Here is a 14823-nt window from a genome sequence, read left to right on the forward strand (position 1 = left end):
AAGGTTAGGAAAATCATTAAGAAAAAATGTATTTATGGTACAGTATTTATCAAGTAGGTCTACATATAAGTGGGCCTGAGGTGCTCAAACTCCCACAGTTCAAGGTCAGCTGTACCTACTGAGGACTTTTTGAAAAACTCTTAGCGAGCAAAGAATAAACGGTAATTTCTTTAACCTGATAAAGGATACCTACCAGAAATCTCAGCAAACATCTTACTTAATGGTTCCCTTAAAAGTCAGGAATGAGATATGAATGCCCATTATCACTGCTTCTATCAATATTGGATGTCCTAGAAAAAAAGATAAAAGAGAGACTGCTGCCTCATCCAAGGGTGGAGAGAAGCAGGCATTCTCATTCACAGCTTGTATAAGAAGGTCAGCCTTTAAGGGTAGCAATTTGACAAAACAGGACTTAGTAACGTTCATACTTTCTGACCCAGCACCACCACCTCAGGGCACAGACCCGGAGGAAACACTTAAGGCTGGTCACAAAGAGTAAGTATAAGGTGCGCTGGCTCAAAGAACCACCTGTGAACGGGAATGACCTGTCTGACAAGGTACTGGTTATGTGAATTCTGGCGTGAAAACGGGATGGTCTACTAGTCACTGAAAATGCCGCAGTGTAAGCGCATTTACTGAAAAGACAGTTTAATCTACCTTTTTGTGTGTCTGTGCACACACACACACACATACACACACAAACAAGAACATACTAGAAAAGCCCATACCAGAATACTGATGATTCCTTATGCTCTGTTTTGCAAATTTTCTTAAAATACATACCACTTTTCTAATTAGGAAAAATTCTGTATTTTAAATACTGCTCAAATGATTGCTGTAGACAGCAAAAAAAAGGGGGGGGCTCAGAAAGAGTAAAGGGGGACTTCTTATGGGGGTCAGGCTGCAGCTACACACTTGTTCACAACTCTCTGTTCGTCTAGAATCCATAAGACCAGGAAGCTTAATTGCATTCTTATTGTTTTGTTTTATTTAAACAAAGGAAAATGACAAATCTAAAGGTTAATTTTATACACACATGAACATTCACACACGCATTCTTAAATAAACTCTCCATTTACTCATAGGAACCCGCCATTCTGCCAAGTTCTCCAAAGGTCATAGGCCACCTTTAACCCAGTGATCAGACTGGAGGAGATGGAGCTTACAGGGCGGGTTCCCTGGATGGTGACCATGGAGGGAAAAGGCTGGAGAGGAAGGGGAATGTTAAGGGCATGACAGTATTCTACGCATGCGCTCTGAGAGAAAACGGCACAACAGCTACAACAATGAGAATCTTTATGCACATATCTCTGTAATCAGTATAATTCTCCAGAACAACAGAGACCCAAAAAAGGAATACAATGTTTCAAACACTGACAGCCCAGAGGTCAACATTACAAACTAGGGTTAAATCATCTGGAGGCTTTTGTAAGAGGACTGAGGTGCAGAAGCATTGGAAGGTGTCGACTCCCCGCACAAGTGTTGACAGGGGACAGACGTGGCTAGAAATAAAGAAACCGCTACCCAGCAAGTACTTCTGGTGCTTGCATACAGCATCTAGTCTACAGGGATGATAACAGGTCCACATTGGTCTTTGCATCTGCTGTGTGGTAGAGGCAACGCCACCGGTCTTCATTTTCAGAAGCAGGCACGGCTCCAAAATTGCCCGATTCACATCATGAGTACATGGTACAAGGCACGCATGTTATCGGTACAGAGAGCGCTTCGACAGAAATCCTCCGGTTTTTAAAATCCTGACAAGGCCATTTTTACCTCAAAGGGCTATTACACTTTCATGTCTTTGTTCCTTCATTGGGAGTCAATACTTACTCCCAAGCCTGTGCCGGCTCATCCAGCCCTTTCTCAGAAAGACCAGAGCCGGGAATGGGCAGGGCACACGCTGGTAATACCAAGATGCTTTACAGGCAGCAAGAGCAGCAGACTAAGGATGGTAAGCAGCCTTCTCCCAGACCCCACCCCCGAAACAAGATCCTCAAGGGGCTGCAAGAAAAGAAAGAACAATTCTCTACTGGAGTCAGACATCCCTCAAAGGGATGAGTCTGTTATGACTCATGCAGGTCGGGGGAGGAGATAAGAACCTAAGGTGGAATGATCTTGTCTGTAAAGTTTTAGCAGATGGAGGTAAATCATGTCATTTGCTTAACTTTGGAAAATGCAGTGGGTCTCGTCCCCCGAGGGTGGAATGCAAAGTAAGCCCAGCATTCCACCTCCGCTCTTCCCAAGACAGAGGTGGTGGGCAACGCTGCTTTTTAAGAAGCCGCATGCTAACTTCAGATGGCACAGAATTCAAGACCAGAACTGCAATGACTTATTCGTCACATTTTCCATCTTTAGCTCCTTTGGGGGTAAAAATACCACAGAAGGAATAAAATGGCTTTTCTCGCTGTATGTCCTTCTTGTGTTTTGCTGTTCAAAAGAGCCCACACAACCACATTCTCTATTACAAAAATTAATACCTCTCCTAGTAAAAGCCCTCTCTAGAATTACAGCTTTGGTTTCAGAACTGGCAACCCAATTAGCTCAAATTAACATCAACTGCATCAACGATATGCCAGCCAGCACGGCCAAGGTCTTTCAAAAATGAGGGTAATGATGCCGCATCTATTCTTCTAATGATAGTAAGAGAAGGAGACTGAGGAGTGAGCCTTTGTTCAGAGGAATGACAGCTGCATGAAGCCTTTTTAAAATGAACGACTTTGGGGGGTTAAAGGGTTAGTGCTGGTTTTGTGAAATGCCATCACAGGACTCTGAAGCATCTGGAGGGAGGTCTTTTGAGTCAGGAGGGAGCAGAATGAATGGCTTCCTGGTGGTGGTTTTCAGAACCTACGTACCAATGCATCTGTGCACAAGGAGCATTAAATCCGCCTCCGGAGACGTGAGGGAGTCACACTGAATACCAGGAGAGTTCAACTTGTGCGTCTGAACTACTCCTTCATTCTGCTGTGGCTCAGAGTTCCCATCTGCATAGTGGAAAAACAGGTGTCGTCTCTGCCCGCGGGGACCGGCAGCCAGGTGGGGAAGAGAGAGCTAGAAAGCACAAATGCCTTCTCCAAAGAAAGGCAGGGTTCAAGTAGCAAAAAACTCAACAAAGCACTTCAATCAAAAAAGCACAAGATTCAAGTAACAGAACTACGGGGGCCCCACTGAGACCCGAAAGGAGAGCTGGTAGGTGAGTGACTAGGGGGCGGAAGACACAGGACAAGCTCTGCAGAGCCCATCACGTCCTCCCCGCACTGAGGACCTGAACTCTTCATCAGAGGACAGAAAGCTTCGTGGAATCAGCCCGCTACTCAGGCCGATGGTTGGATACCCATCCCATGTGTGTTCTCTGCATAAGATCTTCAAGTTGTTGTACCAACCTAAGTTTCAGCAGATACAGGTTTTCTTCATTTTGCAGACAGAAACAGGAAGAATGGCTATCTACATTCTTCTCCTGCACTTTAGCATAAGAATTAAAAAAAAAAAAAATCTTGAGCTTGGCTGAAAGAAACTACTAAAGAAACACACACATACACACACACATACATTCCCTCGGTGGGACTGGAAGAGGGAAATTAAGAAGTTTTTTGCAATAAAGAAACTTACTTCCTTTTTACAGTTTCTATTCTAGTAAGTTAGCGTGTGCGTGCTCTGGGGTCGGAAACACCCAGGGAACCAGAAGATTTGAGGGGAGGGTGGTCACGGGGACCCCTGCAGGTCCTCAGAACAGGAAGAAGGAAGAGGGGTTAACAGTCCAGATTCACAGTCTTGTCTAAACAAGTCACAATGAAAAACTGGGAAAACGTCACACTTGAAAACTACGCTATTTATTCTGCCACAAGAATTCACTGGATCCGTGATCGATAGGTGGGGAAGACGGACCCTTTCGAGCTCCCATTCTCAAAGTTCTAGTTCGCAGTTCCATGTCCCGGTGTTCATCTCTGAACCTGTCGACTCGTTTTCACGGGGCAGTCAAAACGCTTTTGGAGCCATTCAGCTGGAATCCTTAGGCCGCTGGGAGAAGGTGAATGGAGAATCAGCTACCGTGGGCCATCATCGTTTCTTTGTACCACTGCTTCCACCCCCCGATTTGCTGAAGCTCCTGCTCATGTGAGGAAAGTGCACGGTGGGGGTTCTTTCGGTAGGACCATACAATCCCAAATTCCTGGCGGTGGCTGACTTCCGCAGCGGTTTGACGCTGGGGAAAGGGCTGAAGATGGGTGCTTTCGGGTGGCTGCCCTGGGGAGGCTTGCTAGGGGCTCTGTTTTCACCGGGGGCCTCAGACAGCTCTGAGAAGGGCGGTGGGCAGGGCTGGTGTGCCTTGGGCTCCGGGCCTGCAGCTGCATCCCTCTGGCTCAGTTCCAGGGCTTCTAACTTCACCTGGACCTCAGACACGTCGGCATCAGCCTCCCCGAACGAGGGCTCTGGGGACCGCCCTTCGATCGTCCGCCCTGTGCTGCTTCCGGAGCAGCTGCCCTCCCTTCCGGCGGCTGCCCCACTGGAGGAGGCCTCTGCTGCCCCCAGGCTGCTAGTCTTGCATCCCTCATTCTGCTCCTCGATCAGCCCGACGGTGTCCCCGCAGCCCAGCTGACTCCTGGTCCTCGTCATGGTCTTTTTGTGGACTCGGATGTGAGTCCGCCACGGCGAATTGAGCTTTGTCTTCAGGTCTTCGTAGGGGACAGGAGACATCTTGCCTCCCATGTGACCAGGGATGTGGATGACGGCGTTCTTGGCAGGTCTGTTTGACATTTTCATCTTCTTTCCTAAAAGAAGGTGGTTGATAACTGGAGAGTTGTTCACCTGAGACGGGAGAATGCTGGTCACTGGCCCTTTGTCTGAAAGAAATGGTGAAAGGTTGGATGAAACGTACCACAGAGAAACCAGCCATCATAGTACGAGAATCACATAGAGCTTATCCCCCAATCTCGCCCATGTATTTCCCAGATTTGGGCAGAGCCATGTGACTGAAGGTAACAAAAACTGAATTCAACCCTAGAGCCCCGGCATACCCATTCCCTCCTCTTCAGAGAGGAGGAGACAGGAGACTGAGACTCATTGGTCCCTTGTTGCTAATTCATGGGCAGATGCCCTGTTTCTTCCCAAGAGTTTTTGTCTCTGAGAAACAAGCTCAGAGGTCTTCTATCTAGAAAATCTTAGAAGACTTTTTAAAAATAAGTCAAACACTATGACCATTTGGATGATCAGCTGTTAGCTCCTGAGAGGTAGGAAAAGAACACACACCATGTATTGTGAAGTGAGAGACGGCAGGATGAGAGAAGTGATTAATAAGGTGGTAAAAACACAGTGAAGTCACTGCTCCCCGATGCCTGGTCCTAAGTACGAAAATCCATCCCTGTGCCCTCAATGGACTTTGAAAGCAAACTGAAGACTGGAGAGTACCAAAAGCTGTGTTCTCCTGGAGGGCACTGTTGATAGTATTATTGTCCTTCTTCTCCCTTGGCTAAGACCAAGCGTCTCTTTCAGATGATGCTCAAACACATATGGCCCCAGGGAGAAGGCCCCACCATCTTCGTGTGAACAACCTTTGTCCTGATGTCCATGTCATCTGCTGAACTCACTTCTATACTTCTCAACTACTGTCATCTACCTCTGGTCACACTCCAGTCCTTACTGAAGATGCCTCCTCTTCACTCCATATCCTATTACCCACCCTCGGTCGCTTGACTGTTTCTCTGACTGACCCATCCGCACACTTCCTTCTACCACCCCAATTCCATCCTAAACCTCATCACTGAGATCTACCTTCCCTGAAAAATATTTAACTCTCCTATTGTTCTCTTTGACTCTTCTAGTCTCTCTCAATATAGCCATTGACGGTACTGGGCCAAAGAGACTTGAGTTCTTTGATCTTTCAACCCCTTGTCTGTCTCTGGGTCACTCATACCCCTACCAGGCTAGATGTGTGGCTAATCACTGGGACTGGTGCCTCACCAATAACCAGACATTTCCAACATCCCTATGCCTTGATGCCTGGCAAAATCCTAACCCTGGAGCCACAAATCACATTATCTTTTGCAAAAGTGGGGTGGGAGGTGGGATCACACAGACGTGTGGACTGAAAGCCCTTCAGATGCATTAACTTCCTATTTTATTAGGTCCTCAAAGACACTGAACAATCCTTTTCTTTCCTTCTTCCATTCCATCCCATGACCTTTATCCAAATCTTCCTTAGTTTCTCTACTCCCCCACTTTAGTCCCCCAACTGACTCCCAAGCAAATGACTTTTCCTCCAATTGCTCCACAAAAACAGAAGCTATCAGATCCATAAGGCCTAACTTCCTGTCCTCCCTAACCTGGGAGGCTGGTACCTCAACCACCACTCAACCACCATGTTCACCATCGTCCTTTCCATCTCAGGTGCAGCCTCTCCTGCCCACAGTGCTGATGCCACCTTCTGCCATCGCCTCTAAAAGCTTGCTACTCAAAGCGGGATCCCCACCCAGCAATATTGGCATCACCCAGGAGCTTGCTGGAAATGCATAATCTCAGCCCCACCCCAAACCTGCTGAAACAGACTCTTCATTTTAACAGATCCCCAAGTGATTTATATGCACCCTGAAGTTTCAGAAGCAATGCTCTAGAAAATTGCTTTTGAGCAACAATCTCTCCCTAAAAAGGACCATGTAAACTGTGATCTAGAGGAGTCAGCCAACTTTTCCTGAAAAGGACCTGATTCTAGGTAATTTTAGACACTATAGTGTATAAGCAGTCATAGACAATATGTAAATAAATGGGCATGCCTGTGTTCACATAAAACTTTATTTACAGAAACAGGCAGCTAGGAGGATTTGGCCTGTGGAGCATAGTTTACTGACCCCTGACTAGAGCACAAGGCACTGGGCTGACCTAATAAGCACTGAGAATACCAACTGTTCACCATCCCACCCAGAGATGGGTACGGTGCAGTTGAAAATGGACGATACAAGGAATCAGAACACAGGGGTCTAGCTCTGGCCTGACCACCCACCACAGCTACTAACTCTGCGAAGCCTTCCTGAGACACCATTCCCTCATCTTTTAAAAGGACATAAGAATATCCATCCTTACCTTCCTCACAGATGTGCTTCAAGGACAAAATGAGGATACGCATGAGCCAGTGCTTTGAACATTAAAGTGCTACCCTTGTTTCCTTTGCACCTTCTTTCTTAAGGATTCAGGCTGAAGTAAGATTCTTGGGGAAGCGGTCCACTCCTCCCGCACAAGTGTAAGGTAAGTTCAGTTTTTGTGCAAAATCAGTCACACGCTCGCACAAGCCTCTTAGAAACATGGCAACTTCCTATTTTGATTAACACTGGGCAGGCATCATAATCATTAGGATTTCACTTGGAACAAGACAAACCACTTCCCAAATCAGCATGTGTTAAATAATAAAGCAGACTGTTCCCTGGGATTTTTAGAAGAAGAAAAAAAAAAAAAGGCAGTTTGACAGTCCTTGGAAAAGAGCATTTCCAACTGTATTCCAATTACGTTCTTCTCAGCAGACCCCCAAGACACTGCTAAACTATCAGTGAGGCACAGGGATGGGTTTTTTTTTTTTTTCCTTTCTGTGTGACCATGACTATTGGTTATATGACTACCTACATGACTGGTGGGTAGCTTCATGTACTAGCCCACAGAAGAATAGGTTCTAGAGGCGAGAGCTCCAAAATGTCTCAAGTCCAAGGACTGCTTGGCGTCTGCAACATTTTCATCATTCGGCTACCCCTCTCCACAAGCACACAGAGTAAAGATGTGTTTACTACCATCAGCTGCCTGGTTCTTGGTACCTAAAAGGAACCCGTGGACTTTTTCTTCTGCAGGGCCTGATAAAATAAAAAATGAGATGCCAAATGTGCTGTCCGCTCGGGCCAGCCGTGTCTGTGGTTGCTGAGCCACTGCGAGTTGCCATGAGGAGGCCGTCCTCGGAGCACTCGTTCTTTCTTCCACAAGGTGACACAGACTTGAAATCGTTCCGAAAACCACATTACCTGCCCGGATGTACACCTGGTGGACCTGCTGCTGCTGCTTCTTCTTAATCCGAGAATACTGCTGCTTCAGCGCGTTGATGTCCGTGGTCATGCGCTCCATCATCATGCTGTTGAAGGCCGCGTGGTACTCACTCCGACAGGAATTGATCGCTCCCGGACTCAGCTCCGCGATGTTGTTAGACCGCAGACTCTGCTCTTCATTCGGTTCTGCACTCCAGGGGAGAGGGATAGGACGGTGTCATGGGGGAGAAAGGGATTAATGAGCATGGGTGACACTATGCCCCAGGGTTCGAACCATCAATCAATCAATCAATCAATCAGTTTGCACAATTTGTCTGATAGGTGTTTTCCTTTGGCCCTGAAAATAGGTCTGCATTTTCTTATTAGCCTAACTGTGGATCCCAAACAAGCTGGGTGGGTTCACTGTTGCATTTTTATTACCACTTTGTTCATTACGTAGACCTAAGATCAATTGTTTCCATGTAAAAGTCACTGCCATTCCCCACAACTCCCTCAGGGAAAGGGGAACTCCAGGTGTCTGAAGTCAGTTTAGAGATTTGCATGTAATTGTATCAGGACTTACAAGGAATTGATTATAGAGTTTAGTCAGTCATTAGAAGTGAGTTTTTCTTAAGTTAAAAATAGCAACACGTTCTATAAAATCATCAGAACTTCAGATCACTGCATCTCTAGCAAATTTTTTTTTCATGTAAAAAACATTTCCTGCTGTCTACTCTGTATGTTTTGTCCATTGTGGTTTCTCCTCCTCTGATACCTACAACTAATAGATTCATCTAAGATTACATCTAAGAAGCAGAAATAAGCACGGTGTGAGGGCACACACACATATTGCACAAGCTTTTCTAGCACAATATAGGAAAGTGGCCTAGGAACCAGCTTTTAAAAATTGACTAATGGGGGGGTGTCTGGGTGGCTCAGTGGGTTAAGCCTCTGCCTTTGGCCCACGTCATGATCTCAGAGTCCTGGGATCGAGCCCCCGCATCGGGCTCTCTGCTCAGCAGGGAACTTGCCTCCCCCTCTCTCTCTACCTGCCTCTCTGCCTACTTGTGATCTCTCTCTCTCTGTCAAATAAATAAATAAAATCTTAAAAAAAAATTATTAATGGGGCATTTCAATTATGTTAACATCTACTCAAAGTGTTATCCAGATAAAGCCTAAATATCAGATAAGCTTACTTACTTTTTCACAGAAAACACTTTTTTAAGGAGAAAAAAATTAAAACGGGCCTGCTAATCTGAGCTTACTTAAAACTGACAAGAAAGGCTAATGACAAAACTTGAGAGAAAGTGATCCTATCATCCTGAAGTACGTAACAGCTACCCAGACAGAAAAACAGAAGGGAAAAGGGTGGGGTGGGGGGGGACATACAGCCAGACTACCGAAACACAGATGCAAAAATTTTGGAGTTAAAAATACATATTGATTTCATGGGGCTACACACCAAAAGCTGAAATTCAGGTCACAGAGAGAAGGGGTGGAGGACATGACAAAATCAATAGGACTCTTGCTGAGTTTAGGTGTTTTAAAAGCCATTTAAAGAGATGAGAGGACATAGCAAAGACATACACGCAAAGTCACGTGAATCAAAACTTTATAGCAGGCTAAAAGTCAAAACAAGCTAAGGCTTAAGGACCAGATTACCATGAAACAACAGCAGGCAGAAGAAAACAGCCAAACAAACAAAAAAAAAGAAACCTTCTAAACACAAAGAACAAAAATGAGAAAATAGCCCCACGACTCTGAAAAGGCAGTAGGAAACTGGCCAAGGGCCAAGAATATGCAGAGGGCCTGCTACCTCTTGTCTCTGTCCTCTTTTGCAAGGAATACAGTCTTCAAACTAGAAGACGTAGAACAAATGTCCTAAAGAAGGAACCGCCACCCAAGATAGGAAAGAACATATGGGGATGGACCACCCTCCACATGGCAGGAGGACCACCAACTGCTTCCTAAGAGTTCATTCTATCAATGGTGTCCAGACCACAGGAAGTCCATTCTCCACAAGAAAAAAAAACAAATGTAGCATAGCATCCAACTCAAAGGGAGACACGACCCAACCGCAGGGCATTAAAAGGTGAATATACAGAATATTAAAAGTTCTATAAGTCGGGATGCCTGGGTGACTCAGTGGGTTAGGCCCCTGCCTTCGGCTCAGGTCATGATCCCAGGGTCCTGGGACTGAGCCCCGCATTAGGTTCTCCGCTCAGTGGGGAGCCTGCTTCCCTTCCTCTCTCTCTGCCTGCTTCTCTGCCTACTTGTGATCTCTGTCAAATAAATAAATGAAATCTTTAAAAAAAAAAAGTTCTAGAAGTCGTATCTTTTGAAAAACTCCTAACTTGGACGACACGATGGCTGTCCTCAAAGATCTGGTGAAATGTCCAACAGAAGAGGAAGAAGACTTGTTCTGTTTTGTTCAAAAGAACTATTAAAAGAACTGGTAGGTGGAGATTATCTCTTCATGACTAGAAGTCATGGACTAAGCAGAGGATCCAGCAGAATGTCTTATGAGATAATGAGTTTTTAATCACTCAGATTCAAGTAGAGGCTATCTTAATGTTTCAGAGGACATTTCTATAGTGGAAAAGAAGCCAGTCTGTATCAATTGAACTCAGATACAATGTGGTACTAAGCATCTGTTCTACCCCAGGTTCTGAGCTAGGAAGCTGAGCATACCAAGTGGAATCAGGTAAAGGGGGCACAAAACTCCTCAGAAAGAAAAAGAAATATGTATGATGTATGCAACACCTCACAGAGAGATCCTACTAAGTGATAAAGTAGGGGTGCCTGGGTGGCTTAGAAGGTTAAGTGACCAACTCTTGGATTCAGCTCCAGTGGTCATCTCAGGGTCATGAGATTGAGCCCTGCCCTGGGCTACATGATCATCATGGAGTCTGCTTGAGGATTCTGCCCCTCCCCCATGTGTACACACTTTCTCTCTCTCCCTCTCTCAAAAATAAATAAATCTTGGGGCACCTGGGTGGCTCAGTGGGTTAAGCCTCTGCCTTGGGCTCAGGTCATGATCTCAGGGTCCTGGGATCGAGCCCCATATTGGCCTCTCTGCCCAGCATGGAGCCTGCTTCCCCCCCCCCTCTCTGCCTGCCTCTCCGCCTACTTGTGAGCTGTCAAATAAATAAAATCTTTAAAAAAAAAACTTAAAATAAATAAATAAATCTTAAATAAAAGATAAAGTAACACAGAAGACACTTTCAATAAAGATGGGTAATCAGGCCAGGAAACAGCAGGCATTTATCCGACAGAATAATAATTTAATACACAGAGATCGCCTACATAGAAAGCCACCTCTCTACCTTTGATCTGCTTTTGGTACTTCTGCAGTTCAGGTGCCAGGAGCCCACTGAACGGTCCAAGACACCCCACGGCAGTAGCGACAGCATCTTCATCGTCTGGGTCGTTCTCCTCATCACTGTCTCTGACCTTCCCATGCCGTCTTGGAAAACAAAAAAGAAGAAAAATATTCAAGGAAAATAGTGGTATTTTTAAAAAATAAATGATACAGTCACATGGCTTAAATGACATACACATGAGTTTTATATAGAAGTGGACATACAACATATCTATAAAAAGTCTCCATCCCTTCCCTGTCCAACTTCAGCCCCTGCCCCACCTAATTCCCAAAGGTGACCCTTGTTACTAATTTCTGATGTGTTCTTCAGTTTTTTTATGCATACATAAGCAATATAACTCTACAGTCTTACTGTTCTCTTTTTGAATAACTATCAGCATACTATCTACACTGTTGTGCACCTCACATCTATTTACCTAAAAATCTCTCCAGATTCACAAGTAGAGATTCCTCGCCCTGTTTTTATCACTGCATTAGATTGAATGCATGTGGTTCATGTTATGGGACCAGGCCACACACCTGAGTGGTCTACACTCACATACTGTCATTAAGCAATGCCACTATAAATAACCTGATACATACTGGGTTTGGGCAGGTGTAAAAATATATTTGTGGAGTAAGTCATAAAGACAGAATTGCTGGGTCAAAGGAAATATGTACTAGTAATCTAGGGAAATACTGCCAAATTGCCTGCCACAAATCTTGTAATAATTAACCTCCAGCCAGCAATGTGCGAGAGTGTTTGCCTATAGCCTCATCAACAGAGTGCACATCAACCTTCTGAATTTTTATCCATCTGACAGATAAAAACAGAGTCTCAATCTAGCTTTAAGCTGTATTTCTCTTAATACCAGTGATGTCATTCCTCATGTAAACTACCTATGCCTATGCCCGTTCTCTCATCATTTTTCAATTGAGTGTTCATTTTCTTATTGATTTCTAGGAGCTTTATATATGCAAAATACCAGGTACAAATATTTTTTCACAAACATTTTTTTGTGCCTGTTCATGGAGGTTTGTTTGGTTTGGTTCTGTTTTCAATCATGCAGAAAACTATTTTTAAATGTACTTAACTTTTTCCCTGGTGTTTTTGAATCCATGATTAAGGCCTTCCCTTTCCAAAGAACTAAAGATATTTTCCCACATTTTCTTCTGCTAATTTTATTATTTCATTTTTTCCATTTAAATAAAAAAGTTTCACTATTGATTTGATATGCTAAGTTTTCAAACACTAAATTTCTATATATATATTTGTCAATGTCAGTCTTTACATTTCAAAATAGTTCATCTGTCTCTTCATGCACCTGTTCTACCCTATTTTAATTATTAAAATGTTTAATATTCGATACTGTTAAATAAGTTTCTAAATACTCCTTTAGTTGATGCTTCAATCTTCTTTGGAAAGTAAAGTTTTAAAAATCTGTCTCTTGAATGTCAATCAAAACCTTTGGGAAAGAGACATTCAGATTTTAAGCCCCAAAATACTTTGGAAAAAAAATACATATATATATCTGGGGATTAACAAATACAAAGTTACAATAACACATTAAAGTATTAAGCCTCCCATCATGAAAATAAGAAGGGGGGTGGATAAAAAGACCTTACCCAGAAACAGAGGTGGGTTTAACTGTGGCTGGGAATGGTGTAATGTTGTAGGTGTACTTTTCCCTCAACTCCGCCAACTGTGGGAAAGGGAATGGAGCCATAGAATAAACAGTCTGGAAAACAAAAGCAAAAATGCCAAGTCTGAAACGGTGGCCTCAGACAACTCTGATCAGTCCTGGGAAGACATTAGAGTTTTATGATTTGGATGTGAAGAGGTCGATTCTGCACCTTACCCAGCAGGTGGGAGATTCTATTCAATACCTGTTTTAGAGAAAGACAACAGTAACTGATGAACACAGGGCTAAGTTCTCAAATCAATCCGGCTGTGACTAGGAATTCCAAGTGGTGAACAGGAGGAGTCAAGATGGCGGAGAAGTAGCAGGCTGAGACTACTTCAGCTAGCAGGAGATCAGCTAGATAGCTTACCTAAAGATTGCAAACACCTGCAAATCCATCGGCAGATCGAAGAGAAGAAGAACAGCAATTCTGGAAACAGAAAAACAACCACTTTCTGAAAGGTAGGACCAGAGGAGAAGTGAATCCAAAGCGATGGGAAGATAGACCCCAGGGGGAGGGGCTGGCTCCCGGCAAGCGGCGGAGCAATGGAGCACAAAATCGGGACTTTTAAAAGTCTGTTCTGCTGAGGGACATCACTCCAGAGGCTAAACCGGGGGGAGGCCCACGCAGGGTCAGCGTGGCCTCAGGTCCCGCAGGGTCACAGAAGGATCGGGGGTGTCTGAGTGTCGCAGAGCTTGCAGGTATTGGAACGGGAAAACCAGCTACAGAGACAGAGCCGACAGTAAGCCCAAGTGGTGAACATGGGTGGCAGATGGGGGCAATCTGACTTCCTCTAGGCCCAATGACAAGTGGGTTAATTCAGAAATTCACAGCTCCCTATTACTTTTTTTTTTTCTAATAAGGGCCCGAAATCATGACCCCTAGATCAAGACCTGAGCTGAGTTCAAGAGTCAGATGCTTAACCAACTGAGCCACCCAGGAGCCCCCTATTACTTCTTTAATAAAGTACCCATTGATGATCTTCATACTAGTGCTTATTTTTCAAAGCTTTGTTTGATGATTTTATAGACATTTAATGTCAACTTTCTGGACAAAATTAAATCTAGTGGATGATCTTGTGATCAGCTGCCCACTTTCTCCAAAGATACCACCTTTTCAAATGCCCGTGAATGAGTTCTAGGTGAAAATTGTTAGCTGTTATTTTTAAAGGAAAAGAAAAAAAAAGAAACAAGAAAAAAGTGACAGGGTGTAAAGCATAGGCTGCCAAAAATCTATAAATAAAAATGGGAAAAGCACCTGTGCTTCCTCCAGGATTCCAAAATTATAAATCACTGTATCAGCAGGAGGAAAGTAGTCCTGTTTGCTCTCTTAATTGTATTAAAATTTAATTGCTCCAAACATATTACTTCAATCCTTCAAGTAAGTATTCACCAGAAAATGTGTATTAATCACAGTTTCATTTCTCCCAGGAAGCCATTCACCAAAAACTAACAATGCTATATGTCAACCATACCCTGATAATTTGTAAAAAGAAACCCATACCATTTGGATTCAACTTTAAAAGATGACATTGTTAATGCTAGGAATTTCAAAATTCCTTATAAATGAAGTAAGATATCTCACTGAAGACAATTAATAGGGCAACCAGCTAAAGATTCACTTGTGTTTTATTTTTGCCAGTCTTTATAAAAAGTTATCAAAGTATTCCCTTGTCCAGCCTCATGAAGGAAGCTTGATAAGTAAGGAATGGGAAGTCCATCCTGCCCCTGCTTCATCCTACCCCAGGGTAATTGGCCCGAGCTCCTAGAGATTTCCTTCAAGCTTCCACTC

The 14823-nt window shown here is 44.1% G+C and overlaps 1 protein-coding gene across 5 annotated transcripts in view; it reads right to left on the reverse strand.

Moving 5' to 3' along the window:
- Positions 1–961: 961 nt before the first annotated feature.
- TBC1D30 (TBC1 domain family member 30) overlaps positions 962–14823 on the reverse strand; it is an 82746-nt gene continuing 68884 nt past the window's right edge. For 3 of the 5 annotated variants that reach the window (XM_059402540.1, XM_059402544.1, XM_059402542.1), the window contains 5 exons: positions 12976–13088; positions 11315–11454; positions 7989–8195; positions 7764–7823; positions 962–4835 (listed from right to left, as the gene is read on the reverse strand). In XM_059402540.1, the coding sequence (XP_059258523.1) occupies positions 4054–4835; positions 7764–7823; positions 7989–8195; positions 11315–11454; positions 12976–13088 (1302 nt within the window). In that variant the 3' untranslated portion in view covers positions 962–4053. The remainder of the gene's footprint in view (positions 4836–7763; positions 7824–7988; positions 8196–11314; positions 11455–12975; positions 13089–14823) is intronic. The other 2 variants (XM_059402541.1, XM_059402543.1) reach the window with 1 other exon arrangement.

The sequence above is a fragment of the Mustela nigripes genome, chromosome 6, assembly GCF_022355385.1.
Source record: "Mustela nigripes isolate SB6536 chromosome 6, MUSNIG.SB6536, whole genome shotgun sequence".
Classification (NCBI taxonomy): domain Eukaryota; kingdom Metazoa; phylum Chordata; class Mammalia; order Carnivora; family Mustelidae; genus Mustela; species Mustela nigripes.